Source organism: Balaenoptera physalus, assembly GCF_965194825.1.
Source record: "Balaenoptera physalus genome assembly, chromosome: 20".
Classification (NCBI taxonomy): Eukaryota; Metazoa; Chordata; class Mammalia; order Artiodactyla; family Balaenopteridae; genus Balaenoptera; species Balaenoptera physalus.
The window spans coordinates 20,080,426-20,096,376 of NC_138901.1; the positions used below are offsets into that span (position 1 = coordinate 20,080,426).

Consider the following 15,951-nt stretch of genomic DNA (forward strand, 5'->3'; position numbering starts at 1 on the left):
CCCACTCTGGATAGGCTGGAAATTCAAAGTCTGTTAGTATTGAATGACTTTTGGTATGTCCATTCAGCTCTTTATCCCCCAGCAGCCACTCTATGCTAACTTCATGGAATTTCATCCTGTGTGCATGCAACCCAGCCTTCTGCAAGTACTTGACAAGATCTTTTACTCAGACTTCTGCACTTCCCTGCATACATCTTCTTCCTTCTAGAACACTATTGTGCAAATTCTAGCTGCCTAAACTTCATTTAGATTTGCCACTTGTGTCTTGACTTGTCTAGAGCAGAACTCAGTATTTCCTTTTTTAATTCTCTCCTCCGTCTCTGCTCCCATGTTCAGTTGGTGACATAACACTACTACCTAATCTATCTTTGACTACATCTTCTTTTCCATATTCTTTTGATCTCCAGCTCCAGTCAATTTACCTTTGATTATGTCTTTCTTCTCTTTATCACTGGGGTATCAATCTTAATTTCCTAATTTTTCTCAATTTTGTGGTACTATAGCACTTGACTAATGCTACTGGTAGAGCACTTATATTTTTATTATTATATAAAGCCTGGCATTCAGTAAATAGTTATTAATTGTATGAGGGAGGGAGTGGGTATTGTGTGTGTATCTGCCTCACCTTCCAGACCTCACCTTCAGCTCATTTTTAGCAGGGTTAGTAAAATACAGGGTACATAACAGGTATTTAATATGTTTATTGAATGAATGATATTATTGTTATTATCTTTTTGCACAAATAGATCAGGCATCTGGATTAATTGATATATTAGATCATGTTTGGTCTTTGGATCATATTCAGTATTTCCCAGCCTACCTTAAACCATTTTGGGGGGAGGACAAGTCAGGGAAATTATGCTGATATACTGGACCATTTTTTTGTGGTTTATTTTTTTTTAAAGATTTTTGTTTTGATGTGGGCCATTTTTAAAGTCTTTATTGAATTTGTTACAATATTGCTTCTGTTTTATGTTTTGGATTTTTGGCAGCGAGGCATGTGGGATCTTATCTCCCCAACCAGGGATTGAACCCACACCCCCTGCATTGGAAGGCTAAGTCTTAACCACTGGACCGCCAGGGAAGTCCCAATTGGACCATTTTATATGCAAGGCCATTTAGTTTTCTTAAAACAACAACAACAACAAAAGCAAGAAATATTTGTCTGTACTGCCACCCTTTTCAATTTTGCAGATGTTCTCTGTTTCTTAAAGTGCTGACCTTTGGAATTAAGAAATTCATTTAATGGATTAATAAAAATAAACAGAAGTAATTGTAGACATTTGTGCTATGCCAGAGACGTAAAATTTATTAGGATAATCATGAAGAAGCGCCTCAATTTCCAGAAAGATACCTTTCAAGACTGGAAACAGAATTCCCAAAGCACCCAAAGAAAGATACACTTTAAAATGAAGGAACTGAACAACTTTGGGAAACGTATTAGGCATCCACCTATTCCAACTGTCCTTGTTTACTGATATCCGCTACATGGACCTTGAAAGTCTCTCGGTTTCTTTTTTGCGGGGGTTGTCAGTGATAGTGCCCTCCTTGTTCCAACTTCGAAAGCAGAGCCAATTAGTTGCAGGTACTGAAACAGGTGAACACTTCTGGGTTGACTCTTCCCATGTCAGGCACTGAGCGAGGCAGCCATCAGTCAGTAGCACTTCGGGATGCAGGGCTCACAGCAGGGCTGAATGAAGGTTGTGAGGTTGATGCTTTCCAGGCCTGGGGTGGGCTGGGCAGAGTGGAGCAGGAAGCAGGTGGGCACACAGGGCTGAGGAATGTGGCAGGGTGGAGGGCAGTTGTCACAGCAGGTTGGCCCCAGTAACCAAACCGTGTTTGGGCAGGTGCTGGGCAGGCAGACTCCGCACCGACAGAATTTGTCAGAGGAGCAGACGGTGGTGGCAGGGCCGGTGGGGACGCTGCAGCAGTAGGGAGCGCAGCCAGCCATGGCGTTGGGAATCTGTGGTTTTTATTGGTTTGGCTTAAAGAAAGATGAGGCTCCTGAGGTGCGAATGTCTCCTCTTGCTCTGGGGCTCTTATATACCCTCTCCAATAGGTGTTGGTCCAACCAGAGGGCTTCTTTCCTGGTTCTTGTTTATGTTAATGTACCCATTATCCTTTGATTGGTTTGACATTTAGATGCTTGTAAAGAGTCTTTATCTTCCTAATTAACCTTTATTTGAGTTCCTTGCTAAATCTGAACTGATTACTCTTGCTATTTGTCACTGGAACACAAGCTTTATGAGGTATCACCTAAGGCTTCTGCTACTATAATTCCACCAGCCCTGGAGGGGAATAAGCATGACAGTACACCTGTAGTATGTAGGTCTTTTCTCTAGCGCTGGTCGCTGGTCAGTTTTTATTCTCTTTACCTTTATCTGTTACCAACTGATCTGATGAACTATTCTTGTTTTAAAGAGCACTTAATTTTAGTAACTCTCTTTTAGCTTTGGGAACTTTAAAAAAATTAACTAATTTTTAATTGATATATAATTGACATGTAACATTGTATTAGTTTAGTTTTCAGACTTTTGAAGATCAAACTTACATTGATATGGAGAGATATGCTATTATTCCATTTTTATCATAAAATATTATAATACATATTCATTAAAAATTTGGACTATATAGAAAAGTATAAAGAAAACAAATTATCCATAATCTTATCATCAAGAGAAATTCTCTATTAATGTTTACATATTTCCCTCTAGTCACTTTTCATACATTTGTTTGTCATTTTATTACATCACTGGAATCACATTGTACATACGGTTCTATAACTTGCATTTTCACTTAAACATATACATTTTCATTATCTTGTATTCTTAAGTATATTTGATAATGTCATTTTTAACATTTCCTAGCGTTCATCATATAATTTACTTCTAAGTTGCTTAAAAATCTCATATTATTAATCATTTAAGCTATTTGCAACTTTTCCCTGTGATAATTGTGGCAAGAGTAACAACTGTGTATGTAAATCTTTATGCACATTTCTTATCATTTCAGAAACAGGGCTAATTATTAGGTAGAATTATTGATGCAAATGTTAATTAATGATATTTTAAGGCCTTTGATATTCATTGCCATACGGCTTTCCAGAATGGTTCTATTTACCCATTTTTTTTGTTTACATATTCCCACCAGCTGTGCTTGAGAATTCCTGTTTCCCTACACTTTTGCTAGATATTTTATTTTTAAAGTGTTTGCCAATTTGGTGGGTGGAAAATGAAATTTCATTGTTGTAGTATTTACATTTCTTTCATAACTGTTAGGTTAAAACATTCTTTCATAAGGACATTTATCTTTCTATTGAGAACTGGCTTGCTTTGTTTCTTTTTCTGCTGAGTGTGGGAAAGTTGAACTTTTAGCTTATGTCTACATGCTGAGTAAAAGAATAACAACACCATGATACTAATATCGCTACCAATGGAAAGTGAAGTTAGGGACCTAAGCTAATATGTCCACAATTGATTTTGTTCACGTTTTTTTCCCCAAAGTAGTACATTTTCTCCCCAGATGAAATGTAGCTGTGGTAGGAAAGACATGGGTTCTAGCTCCAGTAGACCATTTAGACTTCAAGCATAGTTCAGCATATGAGAGGGAACACAGCGTGGGCTCCTGTCCGGGGTCACCCTGACGACTCAAAGCATTTCCACTCAACTGTGACTCACTCATCCTTCAAGCCATGGTTCTTCTCTCTTCCTTTAAGTCTACCTGAATCTCAGTGCATGATGGGAAAGTCTGTGTGATTTTTTTCTGGAGGGGGTGTGGATTCAATAGGACCACATTAAGAGTTACAAGAGTTCTTTACTGGTCCCAGTACTGTTGGCTACCTTTCTTGCTATGGCAAGCAATTAACTTTTTGGAGCCTCATCTTTCTCCTCTGTAAAATAAGGGTAATTATATCTACATTCTTCCACTCTGAAGATTATTGTGAGGCTCGCATGAGATAAAAATGGATTAAAGTCCATAGACAATCATAAAATGCTACACAAAGATAAATTATTACCATCATTATCCAAGCAAGTTGCAGGTCAAACTTAGAGGAAGAAGAAAGGGAAGAAAGTAAGTAAAAGAGCAACCTTACTGGAAATGGCAAACATTTACCTAAAAGTTCTCACCTACAGTTAGAGAAAATGGCTGGCACGGAAATTAATAAATTTCAAATTTAAAGAAATTCTCTATGGCTCTGCTTGGAAGAAAGGGTTCGTGATCTTTGCTGGTGTCCCTGGATTTCCCCTAGATTGATCATTGAGTGAATACCTGCCAAATTGCTCACCCTTTTACTCAGCGCTGATTATTAAGAAAATTATTTTGACATTTTAAGAAAAGCATTATAAAGGGGTTTGCAGACTCTCACAGTTAGAATTTCATGGCAGAAAAATATCAATCTCTTATTTAGAAAGCATATTATTTTGAGTGAACCTTATAACGAAAAGGAATTGTTACTATTCTGTGTGGAATATTATGTTTCTATAACTAGAAATAAGACTTTAGGTTACAGATTAGAAACAGTTGTAAAATGCCAAGTTTATGAATAAACTCATTTCTTTTATTGAAAAGACCTGTAGTGCTTTATTAGAATTTATCTTCTCTGCAATGGTCTAAGAGACCTGGGGATAACTCTCCTTTGTTTATTAATTCGGATCATGAGTCCTAGAGAGGTGAGATAATTTGCCTTAGATGGCCTGGTGGTTGACTTGTCAAAAGCTAAATATAGGACATTTTGGGATTAAGCTACCTTTCATGTGGTTTAAAATGCAAGTTTAAAGCATGTGTCAGAGATATTAAGCATATTTATTTTTAGAAACAAAGGGTACTTTTTTTCTTTAAGCAAGTGCAGGAAAAACGTGATGATTCTTGATGAGATGGTAGATTTTCAAAGTGCTGAAAATTTGCACACACACACACACACACACACACACACAAAGAGCTAGTTCAGTTTTTTCTTTGAAGTATAGTTGACTTACAATGTTGTGGCAATCTCTGCTGTAAAGCAATGTGACTCAGTCATACACAGAGACATTCTTTTTTTTTATATTCTTTTCCATTATGGTTTATCTCAGGAAATTGAATATAGTTCCCTGTGCTACACAGTAGGACCTTTTTTTTTAACTTTTAATTTTATATTGGAGTAGAGTTGATTAACAATGTTGTGATAGTTTCAGGTGTACAGCAAAGTGATTCAGTTATACATGTACATGTATCTATTCTTTTTCAAATGCTTTTCCCATTTAGGTTGTTACAATATTGAGCAGAGTTCCTTGTGCTATACAGTAGGTCCTTGTTGGTTATCCATTTTAAATACAGCAGTGTGTACATGTCAATCCCAAACTCCCTAAGTATCCCTTTCCCCCACCCTTCCCCCCAGGATCTTGTTGTTTATCCATCTTATATATAATAGTTTACATCTGCTAATCCCAAACTCCCAGTCCTTCCCTCTCCCACCCCCCTTCCTCTTGGCGACCATAAGTCTGTTCTCTATGTCTCTGAGTCTAGAACTTGCCCAGTTTTAATTACACGTTTCTATGGTCAGTGGGGGTATCTGGACAATGAAGATATAAAGATTGATAATAAAAAGAGATAGAAGTAAAATATGGTTGTTAGTCTCTTGTTTGAAATCTCTCATTGCTTCGAGGGTTCAGCCTGAACACCCCTGCTGGGGGGTCCCACCTCAGGGTCTTTGGATTTCTTCTCTCTCCCTGGCCTCAGTCTCTCCCATCTTTAAAGCATCCATGAGTTAGTAAGCTGCTGTTCTGTCTGGAAGAGCTTCTCCTTACCTCTTCTGCTTCATCACCTTTTAATGCTTAGCTTGGATAGCTCGAAGGCTTTCCATAACTGTCCCTCACCCTAACACTGACTCACTAAATAAATCTGGGTTTTTAGTTACCCTGTCTGTGTGCTTGCCTGGCACACTGCTCACATCTCTGTCACAGCAGAAATCACAAGGCATTATAATTATGTTCACACAACATACATAGAACACATACTCTGTGATTATAATAATTTGTCTCCTTCACGAGATTTGAGAGAAACTTGAGGGCACTTTAGGTAATAACATTTCTTTAATGTTTAGACTCTTGGTATGGATTTGGAGCCTGGCATGGGAGAGGCATGCAAGAAATATTGGCCAAGTGAATGAGTTAATGGACTAAATCCCTTGTCGACTGTATCCTAGGTTGTGTTCCATCTTCTTACTCCATGGCTTCTAAGTTCTGTTCATTCAGAGCTGAGCTACTAACAAGCCTGTGGGATCCTCTGAGAAATCCTTCTCTGAAGAGACTGATAGGCAAACTGAGGACATTTAAGAACATGTTTATTTAAAGGCATTTGCTTCTCCTCTTCCTTGCTCTCTTTTTCTTTTTCACACGCATTCTTTTGGTTTTAGCTCAATGCTTTTTCAGATTTTGACATATGTATTATACGTATATATGTATTCATATATAAATATATAATATATACTTATATATTATCTATTTTAAGATATATTTATATTTATATATATGTAATCTAAGGCTGGAAAAAATAATCTGCACAAGAAAAAAATTAAGTAGTTTTGTAAAATGAAGTAAAATTAAGTAGTAGATTAAACCATGTTTAATCAGGCTTTGGCTCTAGATCTCACACTATCATCTGGAAAATATTGGCATTCTATTCATTACTGGGGTAGTATTGTGGCAGGTAGAGATATATTCCTAGTGCCCTACTACTAGAATTGACCACTTTAAGTTCTCTCCAAGGGGAAATGAAGCCAAAATGGTAAGTCCACTAAATGACCCAGATCTTAGAATTGAATACCTGCCACTTTTAATCTATGAGCCAGTATATCTTTTTCTATTACAATTGGAGGGGATGATTTTGTTAAAGGTTCTTATATTTTTATTTCTCTTGCATAGTTTTAGTTAATGTCATAACTGTGTTCATTAAGCTTCTGTCTCTATTAGCATTGGAGGCTCTGTGATGTGGTAGAAAGAATTGGGCTTTAAAGCCAAACAGATATACAAGGAGCTCAGTCCTGGTTTTCTTAGTAACTAAACTTTGTGGCTTTGAGAATGTTGAATCGCTCTTAAAGCTTCATTTTCCTATTATGCTGTTTTAAGGGTTACATGAATTAATACATGTGATTTACCTGGCAAATTGTAGGTAAATAAATGCTGGCTCACTCCCAAATTGTATTTGTCTGAGGAGGAGAAGAGAAGGTGAACATAAAAGATAAGCAATTTAAAGTTAGCAAGCCATGTTAGTAAGCTAGTTTTAGTTATCCCTCTAAGAGCTTCTTTTTTTAAAGAAAATAATTATCTTTCCTTTACCTTTTTTTTTAATGAAAGAAATATACCAAAAACTCTAACATAAACGAAGAACACAACTTGCCACAGAAATAAAGTTTATTGGATAACCCATCAAGATATTTTTCCTCTATGAAGATGCCCAATACAAGAAATGGCATGCAAGAAGCAACATGACCAAGAAAATACAGTTTGAAGTCTTATAGATTTCAATACTATTTTGATAATAGATGACATTCACCTGCCCAAATGAATCAAACAGTTAGCCAAATAACCATAAAAATTTCTTGATTTTCTTTCCATTGAGATGAAAAGTAGGTTTTCCATATCTACGCCATCTGGTCTACCTCAATATTTGCTAAACTACTGAGGCAAGTGAATGCTGAATAGATAGCTTCTGTGTTATTGCCAGGTACTGAGCGAGGCAGCCATCGGTCAGCAGCAGCTTGGGATGCAGGGCTCACAGCAGGGCTGAATGAAGGTTGTGAGGTTGATGTTTTCCAGGCCTGGGGTGGGCTGGGCAGAGTGGAGCAGGAAGCAGGTGGGCACACAGGGCTGAGGAATGTGGCAGGGTGGAGGGCAGTTGTCACAGCAGGTTGGCTCCAGTAACCAAACCGTGTGTGGGCAGGTGCTGGGCAGGCAGACTCCGCACCGACAGAATTTGTCAGAGGAGCAGACGGTGGTGGCAGGGCCGGTGGGGACGCTGCAGCAGTAGGGAGCGCAGCAAGCCATGGCGTTGGGAATCTGGTTTACTCTTGGTTTCTTGGAGAGAAAGATGAGGTTTCTAGGGTTAAATATCTTCTCTCACTTTGGGGCTCTTTTATACTCTCCTCATTGGGTGTTGGTCCAATCAGAAGGCTTCCTCTCGTTTTTGTTTATGCTACCCGTTTCCACTAAGGTTCTCTAATTAGTTTCTTATTTACTTGTCCATTAAGAGTTCCTGCCCTTATTAAATTAATCATGCGTTTGACTCATTGATTTGTCATTTTTGTCATAAGATGATCACATTTTATCTTCACAGGGTCCTGGAATGCCAAATCTTACATGAATTATGAATAATTAGTCTAAGTGACAATTCAGCTATAGTTTCAGAGGATAAATTCTTCTCATTTTTCCCCCCTTAGTTTTAGATAATATGCATAACATAATATGATTTTTAATGGCTAACTTCAGAATATGCAGCTCCAATGATTAATTGGCTCAACAAAGACATGGCAACTTACAGATGAATGTTGCTTATGACTTTATGCATCTCAGTTATATTTGTTGATGCTTATTTATTGATGATATAATTCAGTTTCTATTGTGCAAGCAAGGTGACAGACAGAATGGAATAAGATGAAACGCTTTTCATTATTTTTGATAAATCTATAGTGAGTTTCCAAAGGTTGTATTACTCTATGGGTTTAGGGGTTTTTGTTTTTTGTTTTTTTTTTTTAAACAGTCTCTATTCTCAAAGTTGTACCAATGTTGTAGTGAGTCAGAGTGTAAATTCACTGGAAGGAAAGATCTACCCAGTTGATTTTTTTTGGTTAAATATACCATTAAAAGAAACTCACTTCAGTATTCATTCATTTTCACAGGAATTATTTACTTTAAAATAAGATGAAACAGGAAAGAAGAATCATAAGATTCACAAAATCACAGTGGGTTCTGGAAGGGGTTGTGATCCATTGTTATTTAGCACTGTCACATTCATAGAAATCATGTTTTTTTTCACTGACTTAACTCCCTACTTTGTATGTTTACTTGTTTTCGTATCCTAGATCTTCAGTTAGGTTGTAAATTCCTTTGAGGAATGCCTTATACACATTCTTCAGCTCAGTTGGCCTTGATTTGCCTTACTGCAGGTTGGCAGGTGAGGAAGTTGAACCAAATAATCTCCAATGTGTAATATGCTATGATTCCAACATTTCCACATACTTCCCCATGAGCAGCGCAAAATTATTCGGATAGTGGAGTCTAAATTACATAATTTGTTGGCTAGCAAAAGGTTGTTGAATAAACGCAGAGTACAGAATCTGTTGTCTCTGAGGGGACCTTAGGGAAGACCAGTCTAGCCTGCTTAAAAGAGAAGAAAGCTAGCTAAAAACAAAAACCCCAATTTGCTACTTCTCAAATCCTACTCATCCCTCAAGCACTAGCTTGAACATCCTTCATGAAGAAATTTTAGGGGGTTCTTCTAGATGTTTTCATTCTTTTCTCTGCTCTCACAAAGTGTGCTGCCTATCTTTTCATCTAAGTCTTGTTTTATTCTGGAATATATTACAGTTTCTCATTTATATGTGTCTTCCTTACTCCAATGCAAACTCCTTGAAAGTGGGAATTGCGTCTTAATCTTCTTTGTCTCTGTCAAGCACTTGGGACAAAGCCTGGAACATAGACATTTGATAAATATCTACTGAATTGTATTAAATAACAGATAAGAATGAAAAAAGGTATGTATTTATTTTTAGAGTAGCCCCTTATAATAATATAAAACTTTACAAATCAGAGTGACTTATTTCATTTGTGAAGTGTTTTACAGTTCAAAACAGTTTTACAGGGACTTCCCTGGTGGCACAGTGGTTAAGAATCCGCCTGCCAATGCAGGGGACACCGGTTCAAGCCCTGGGCTGGGAAGATCCCGCATGCCGCAGAGCAACTAAGCCCATGCCCCACAACTACTGAGCCTGAGCTCTAGAGCCCGCGAGCCACAACTACTGAGCCTGTGTGCCACAAATACTGAAGCTTGCGAGCCTAGAGTCCATGCTCTGCAACAAGAGAAGCCACCACAAGGAGAAGCCCGTGCACTGCAACAAGAGTAGCCCCCGTTCACCGCAACTAGAGATGGCTGATGCGCAGCAATGAAGACCCAACACAGCCAAAAATAAATAAATAATAAAATAGTTAATTAAAACAAAAAAAAGTTTTACATTCCAAGCTTCACCTAAACGAGACAATGAAAAAATGTGGCTCAGCTCAATGTTTGGGGTTCCTTCTGTGAGTTTGTTGATCTCTAATTGCCAGTTTCTCAGCCTCTTTAAAGATGTACGTGAGTTACAGAGGCAGGGAAAAAAATTAAAATTAAAAGTAGGTGCTGACCTTGGAATTTAAAATAATTCTAAGCTTAGAGTTTAATATATTTTATTATCCAGGCAATTTTCTTCATGTATTTACATATCCTTGTGAGGCCTCTTCTTGACTATGAGATTTATGTTGATGTCATCAGAAAGTGTAATTCTGCTGGACATATTTATAGGTTCATGATGCATGCATGTGTCAAGAGTCAGGTAATTATGGCATTAAACATTGAGACAGTACATGGTTTGGGGAAGAGTGGTGTTTATTTAAAGTAAGGAGGTCCATGATAGCATTTTTTCCACTTCTAATTTGAAATCATTGTTCAAAACATAGAGAGAACACTTCTGCAAAACTGAAGGCACAGGGTCAGAACATTTTTTTTCCAGAGCTTCTTATTAAAGGCTATTTGCTGGGCAGCTCTTAATGACTATTGCAGTCCCTTAGGGCAATGTGGGCAAGCTCGTTGAGATATCTTTAGCTAGCAGGATTCTGCTTCACACTCACAGGGCTGGATGCAGGTTGTGACAGAGATCCCGCTCAGGTTTGGAGTAGGGTGGCAGCTATTGAGCAGCCAACATGATGGCACGCAGGAGTCAGGCACACAGCAGGGTGGGGGGCAGGTGTCACAGCAGGTGGGCTGAAAGAGGCTGATCTCATGTGGGCAGGTGCTGGCCAAGCAGAGTCCACATTGACAGCACACGTCAGAGGAGCAGGTGGTGGTGGCGGGGCCAGTGGGGACACTGCAGCATCCTTGGAGACAAGACTTACAGGAAGACATAGAGACAGTGGATCAGGTAGACTTTTGTTGCAAAGGAAGGTTTTCTTCTACAAAGTTGTCCTCTGTGAGTCTTTTACAGCCACCCATCTCAAGGAACATGGCTTCCGTCCATCAGAATGTTTCCTCGTTGTTGTTTGTATAATCCCATACAAATAACTCACTAACTTATTTAGCAGCCATGGGATGAGCACTCCTTCAGTTTTATTTCGTTGTGTTGCTACATTCAAACTTGTTCCTGTTGCAGTTTCAAAATGGTGTTGATGTAGGTTCTCCACTTATTCAATCACAGGTAAATACATCAGAAGCTACCCTGACTTTCCTCTTTTTTACCAACCAGATTGTGTTCTTACAAGTGATCCCTGCTGAGTGTGAAGAATTAAAAGTGATTTCCCTGAGAAGTAAGAAATGATCCCTCTCAAAATGTGTGCCCTGGATATATTTGGGAAGTCAAAACCTGTGAGATGTTTTTTTCCAGCAGATTCACCTTGCAATCTTTTCATGGATTTGAGAAAATAAATGAATATCAAAGATATGTAACATGATCTTGATTGAAAAGTTCAGAGTCTGCTAGATGATTTTCTATACTGATCCACTACATTATCTACATATGCAATTATGTATAAACATAAGTAAGTTCTCAATTTTAGAAAGGACATCAGTTTTTTAGCCAGAAGTCAGAACATATTAAAACATAGGTTCATGAGACTATATATAGCCTGAAAAATGAATTTGGCTCTCTTTGCAAAACAGCATGAAAAGTTCTTTTTTTAAAAGAAAACCAAACTGCCAACCTGCCCATTCCATTTTTCAAAACCACCGCTTAAGCTGATAATCACCGTCTATCAAACAGACAGGTACCTTTAAAAATTCCCTTCCATTTTACTTCAGTTATAGTGTTAACATGACATGGCTAAAACTAGTATGTAACTAGAGTAAAGGAGGCTGATCAACAAACCCACTTGTTATAAGTCAAGTAGTTATTGAATCTCTAACACATTCTGAAGAGTGCCTGTCCTCAAGGAGTATGTGGTCTGATGGAAAAGACTAGAAATCCCTTTACATATGATTCAAACAACATATAATTAAGTACATAGCAGGGAAATAAAAGAGCTTCAGAGATAGTTTTGAATCCTGATGATAACTTACATGCTGTGAGACCTAGATCAAGTTATTAAACGTTCTGGGCTTTAGTTTTCTCAACTACAAATTTTGGGAAAAATAATAATCACCTGCTATGGTCTTATTGCAAAAGTTAAAGGTTGAGAATTACTTATGCAAATCATTCAGCATTGTGCGTGGTACCGTAGAGTTATCTAATAAATGGCAGTGTCTCTTCCAGGGACTGTGAGAATTCGCACAAGAGGAAATACGATGAAACAAAGCTGAAATGACCAGACATCTTCATGGAGGACTTGGATTAAGCTGTTTTGATGAGAAACACTTAGAAAAGAGGTAAGTGCATTTGGGACAAGGAAAACAATGAGTTCTAAGACACTGTTCTGTCCCTTCTCTCTTCATGGCCGTAGCAGAACTGGTCATGCCATCCTTTGTGCCTCCATGGCACCCCATATCCGCCCAAATAACTTTGCTGCATTTTTTGTATACATGCTGGTTCTCTTTACTAGAATGTAATCTGCAAAGCAGGAACTATGTCTCGTTTTTCCTGGTTTCTCTGTTACCTAGCATAGAGCCTGGATCATGAGGTGGATTCTGGAGGCTGGAACACATGGAATAAATACGTAAGGAAGTTTGGAAAATAATGACAATCAGCATTTATGGAATGTTTCTGTATCTAGTTTAGTCAGGAAAACAAGCGAACTAAAACACCCTCACGAGAGGTATTTCAACAGAGAGAATCTTAAGATAGGGAATTGGTTAAATAGGTATGGGAGGACTTAAAAAGAAAAAAAAAAAATGGTTACAAACACAAGAAGCAGCTACCAGCTAGAGGGCTGCGAATGAAGAGAAGAGGTTCGTGATGACTGGACCTAGGAGCTTGGAAGAGTGGTCCTGCAGAGCTGGGCTCAGACCCCAGGTGTTGCTCAGCTGGTGCTCTTAACTCAGAAGCTCAGAGGAGAGGTCCCGTGGGGCCGGGGCTTGGACCTCTGTGGGAGGGAGGTGGGGAGTCACTCCCTTGCTGATGCTGGTATTTCTGAGGAAGCTAAATGATGTTGTTTTTTGAAGAGTGAAAAGAAGCTGGAAAAGACAACCCAGTGCTGCTGCCGGATGAGGGACTGTTGCTGGAGCAACAAGACCCTTCTTTCTTCCTCAGGGCATATGGTCTTATCCTAGTGCACTCTATTGGTGGAATCTAGTAGAAAACCAGCCAAAGGAGAAACAGTCCTCATCCCAGCATCACAGAGTATTAAAAGGTGGATTAGAGGTTGAGAGTCAGTACACACTATTCTAAGGGCTGAACATGTTTTAATTAATTTAATATTCACTACAGTTTTAGGAGGTATATACTTTTTTAAAATTAGCTTTTTATTTTTGAATAATTTTGGATTTACAGAAAGGTTGCAAAGAGAGTATAGCATTCCTGTATATCCCTCACTCAAGTTCCCTTAATGATAACACCTTACAATATCATTGTGCATTTGTCAAAATTAAGAAGCCAACACTGGTACATCACTACTAATTAAACTTCAGACATTATTCAGATGTTACCAGTTTCCCCACTAATGTCCTTTTTCTGTTCCAGGACCCATTTAGTCATCACGTCTCCTTAGTCTTCTCTGGTCTGTGATAATTTCTCAGTCTTTCCTGGTTTTTCACAATCTGGACAGTTTTGTGGTGTACTGGTCAGAAATTTTGCAGGGCATGTACTGTCTTTAATCTTACTTAACAGTTAAGAAACCTGAGGCATAGGGAAATTAAATGGCATGACCAAGAACACATAACTAGTGAGTGACGGAAGTACCATTTAAACCAAGACAGTCTGGTTTCAGAGACCACTCTCTTGACCATTGAATAGGGGCCATTGCTCTGACTAGAGTATAGAATTCATGTTGCCCCAAGATTCGTAGCAAAGTAATAATTGGTGAAAATGATTGTACCAGGTTATTGAGGGTCTTAAGAGCCACACTGAAGAATTTAGACTTGATTCAGTAAAAACAAAAATAGTGAGTCATCCAAGTGTTTTGAGTAACTCAATTTAACCAATATTTGTAGACAGATAAAAGTCTATTCTGACAGAGATATAGTTTGTGTGGAGGGAGAGTCATGGAATACATGACTCAAGGTCAACTAGGAGACTGGCTGTGATCAGGGGTGTGGTGATCAGAGTCTAAATTAGGCTAGAGTCCATGAAGATAGAAAGAAGGGCCTGGAGGCCAGGAACAATCTGAAAGAAAAATGACATGACTTGGTTTTCTATTCTATTCTCAAGGATAAACAACCTTTAAGGGTAGTTTGTTTTATCTTAAAATAGGTCATTGAAACTCATTAGAAAATTGGAAATGTGTCTGAGTTGACAAACATTCTGCATTTCAATGCAGGCTTAATGAGCCAGTCAATATTTTTCCTGTGCTGATGTTTCTCATCAGTGTTTAAAGTTTGACTTTCAAAAAACATGGTTTGTTTTCACCTTAGAAACATAAACAGTTTTTCCTAGACTCATTGTGTGCACTCATTTTGTCTTAAGCTCTAAGCACCACAGAGAAAGCTGTTACCCTCTACAACCAAATAGACAATCTAGAGGGGTAATAGAGTAGGTATTGCCAAGTAGCATATGCTTTCTCCTGGGTAAAGACAGCCATGTGTGATCATATTTCTCTTGGGCATGTTGTTGTTTGCAGAAGAGGCAGATGCTTTGGTGCGGCGGTAAGAGGAAGGACTCTGAATTCAGAGAGCTCCTCTGTCACTATCTATGTTACTTTTGCAAGTAACTTTCTCCATCTCAGTTTTCTCACCTATAAAGTGGGGAAAATAATGGTAGTGACCTGTTAGTTTTTTTGTTAGGGATAAGTGAGATAATGTACGTACAGCACACATGAGAGTGCCCAGGATGTATTCACCAAACGTTAGCTATTATGACTGAAAGAGGTAAAAGTAATATGGTGAGATGGGGTTGATTAGTGGCATGGAGTATTTGTTACTTAAAATGCTTCTGGATGATCTAGAGCCACAGAATGTTCAAACTGAAAGTGATTTTAGAGAGGATTTGGTCAACCAACCCATTTTACTGATGTGAGACCTGAGACCCAAAGAGCTCAAGTGACTTGATCCAGGTCACAGAGGCAGCCTGAGGCAGAGCCAGGACTGGAACACATATCACCTGTTTTCCATTTGGGGCTATTTAACTAGCCAAGGGCCCTTGAATGCATAAAGGCCGACAGTGGTAATAAAAGGACACTTAGAGTTATTTTCCATATTAAAAATAAAATCTAAATATTTATCCCTTATAAGCATGTATGAAAACATCAGACTTCTTTGCTTTTGGCTGAAAAAGAGGTAACTTGGCATGGTAACAAGGGTTATCTTGTATTAAGCCTAAAATTCAGACTATACCACAAAGCTACAGTAATCAAAACAGTATGGTACTGGCAGAAAAACAGACGCATAGGTCAATGGAATAGAATAGAGAGCCCAGAAATAAACCCACACACTTATGGTCAATTAATCTACAACAAAAGAGGCAAGAATATACAATGGAGAAAAGACAGCCTCTTCAATAAGTGGTGCTGGGAAAACTGTAAAAGCTACATGTAAAAGAATGATATTAGAACATTTATATAAAAAAATTAATTCAAAATGGGTTAAAGACCTAAATGTAAGAGTGGAAAACATAAAACTCCTAGAAGAAATATAGGTGGAACA

General features: G+C 38.3%; 2 protein-coding genes and 1 long non-coding RNA gene across 15 annotated transcripts in view; 1 reads left to right on the forward strand and 2 right to left on the reverse strand.

Annotated features, from left to right (window-relative positions):
* Window positions 1–15,951, forward strand: part of LOC309650789 — a 381,028-nt gene that overhangs the window by 225,607 nt on the left and 139,470 nt on the right. For all 13 annotated transcript variants that reach the window (XR_014257705.1, XR_014257706.1, XR_014257707.1 and 10 more), the window contains one exon: window positions 12,473–12,585. This is a non-coding gene — a long non-coding RNA (uncharacterized lncRNA). The remainder of the gene's footprint in view (window positions 1–12,472; window positions 12,586–15,951) is intronic.
* LOC309650779 (keratin-associated protein 3-3-like) lies at window positions 1,646–4,914 on the reverse strand. The gene has a single exon (XM_082442535.1). The coding sequence runs from the start codon at window positions 1,949–1,951 to the stop codon at window positions 1,655–1,657; it is 297 nt and encodes a 98-aa protein (XP_082298661.1). The 5' UTR covers window positions 1,952–4,914; the 3' UTR covers window positions 1,646–1,654.
* LOC309650780 (keratin-associated protein 3-3) lies at window positions 4,941–10,820 on the reverse strand. Its single transcript, XM_082442536.1, has one exon. It carries the CDS (start codon window positions 8,022–8,024, stop codon window positions 7,728–7,730), a length of 297 nt encoding a protein of 98 aa, XP_082298662.1. The 5' UTR covers window positions 8,025–10,820; the 3' UTR covers window positions 4,941–7,727.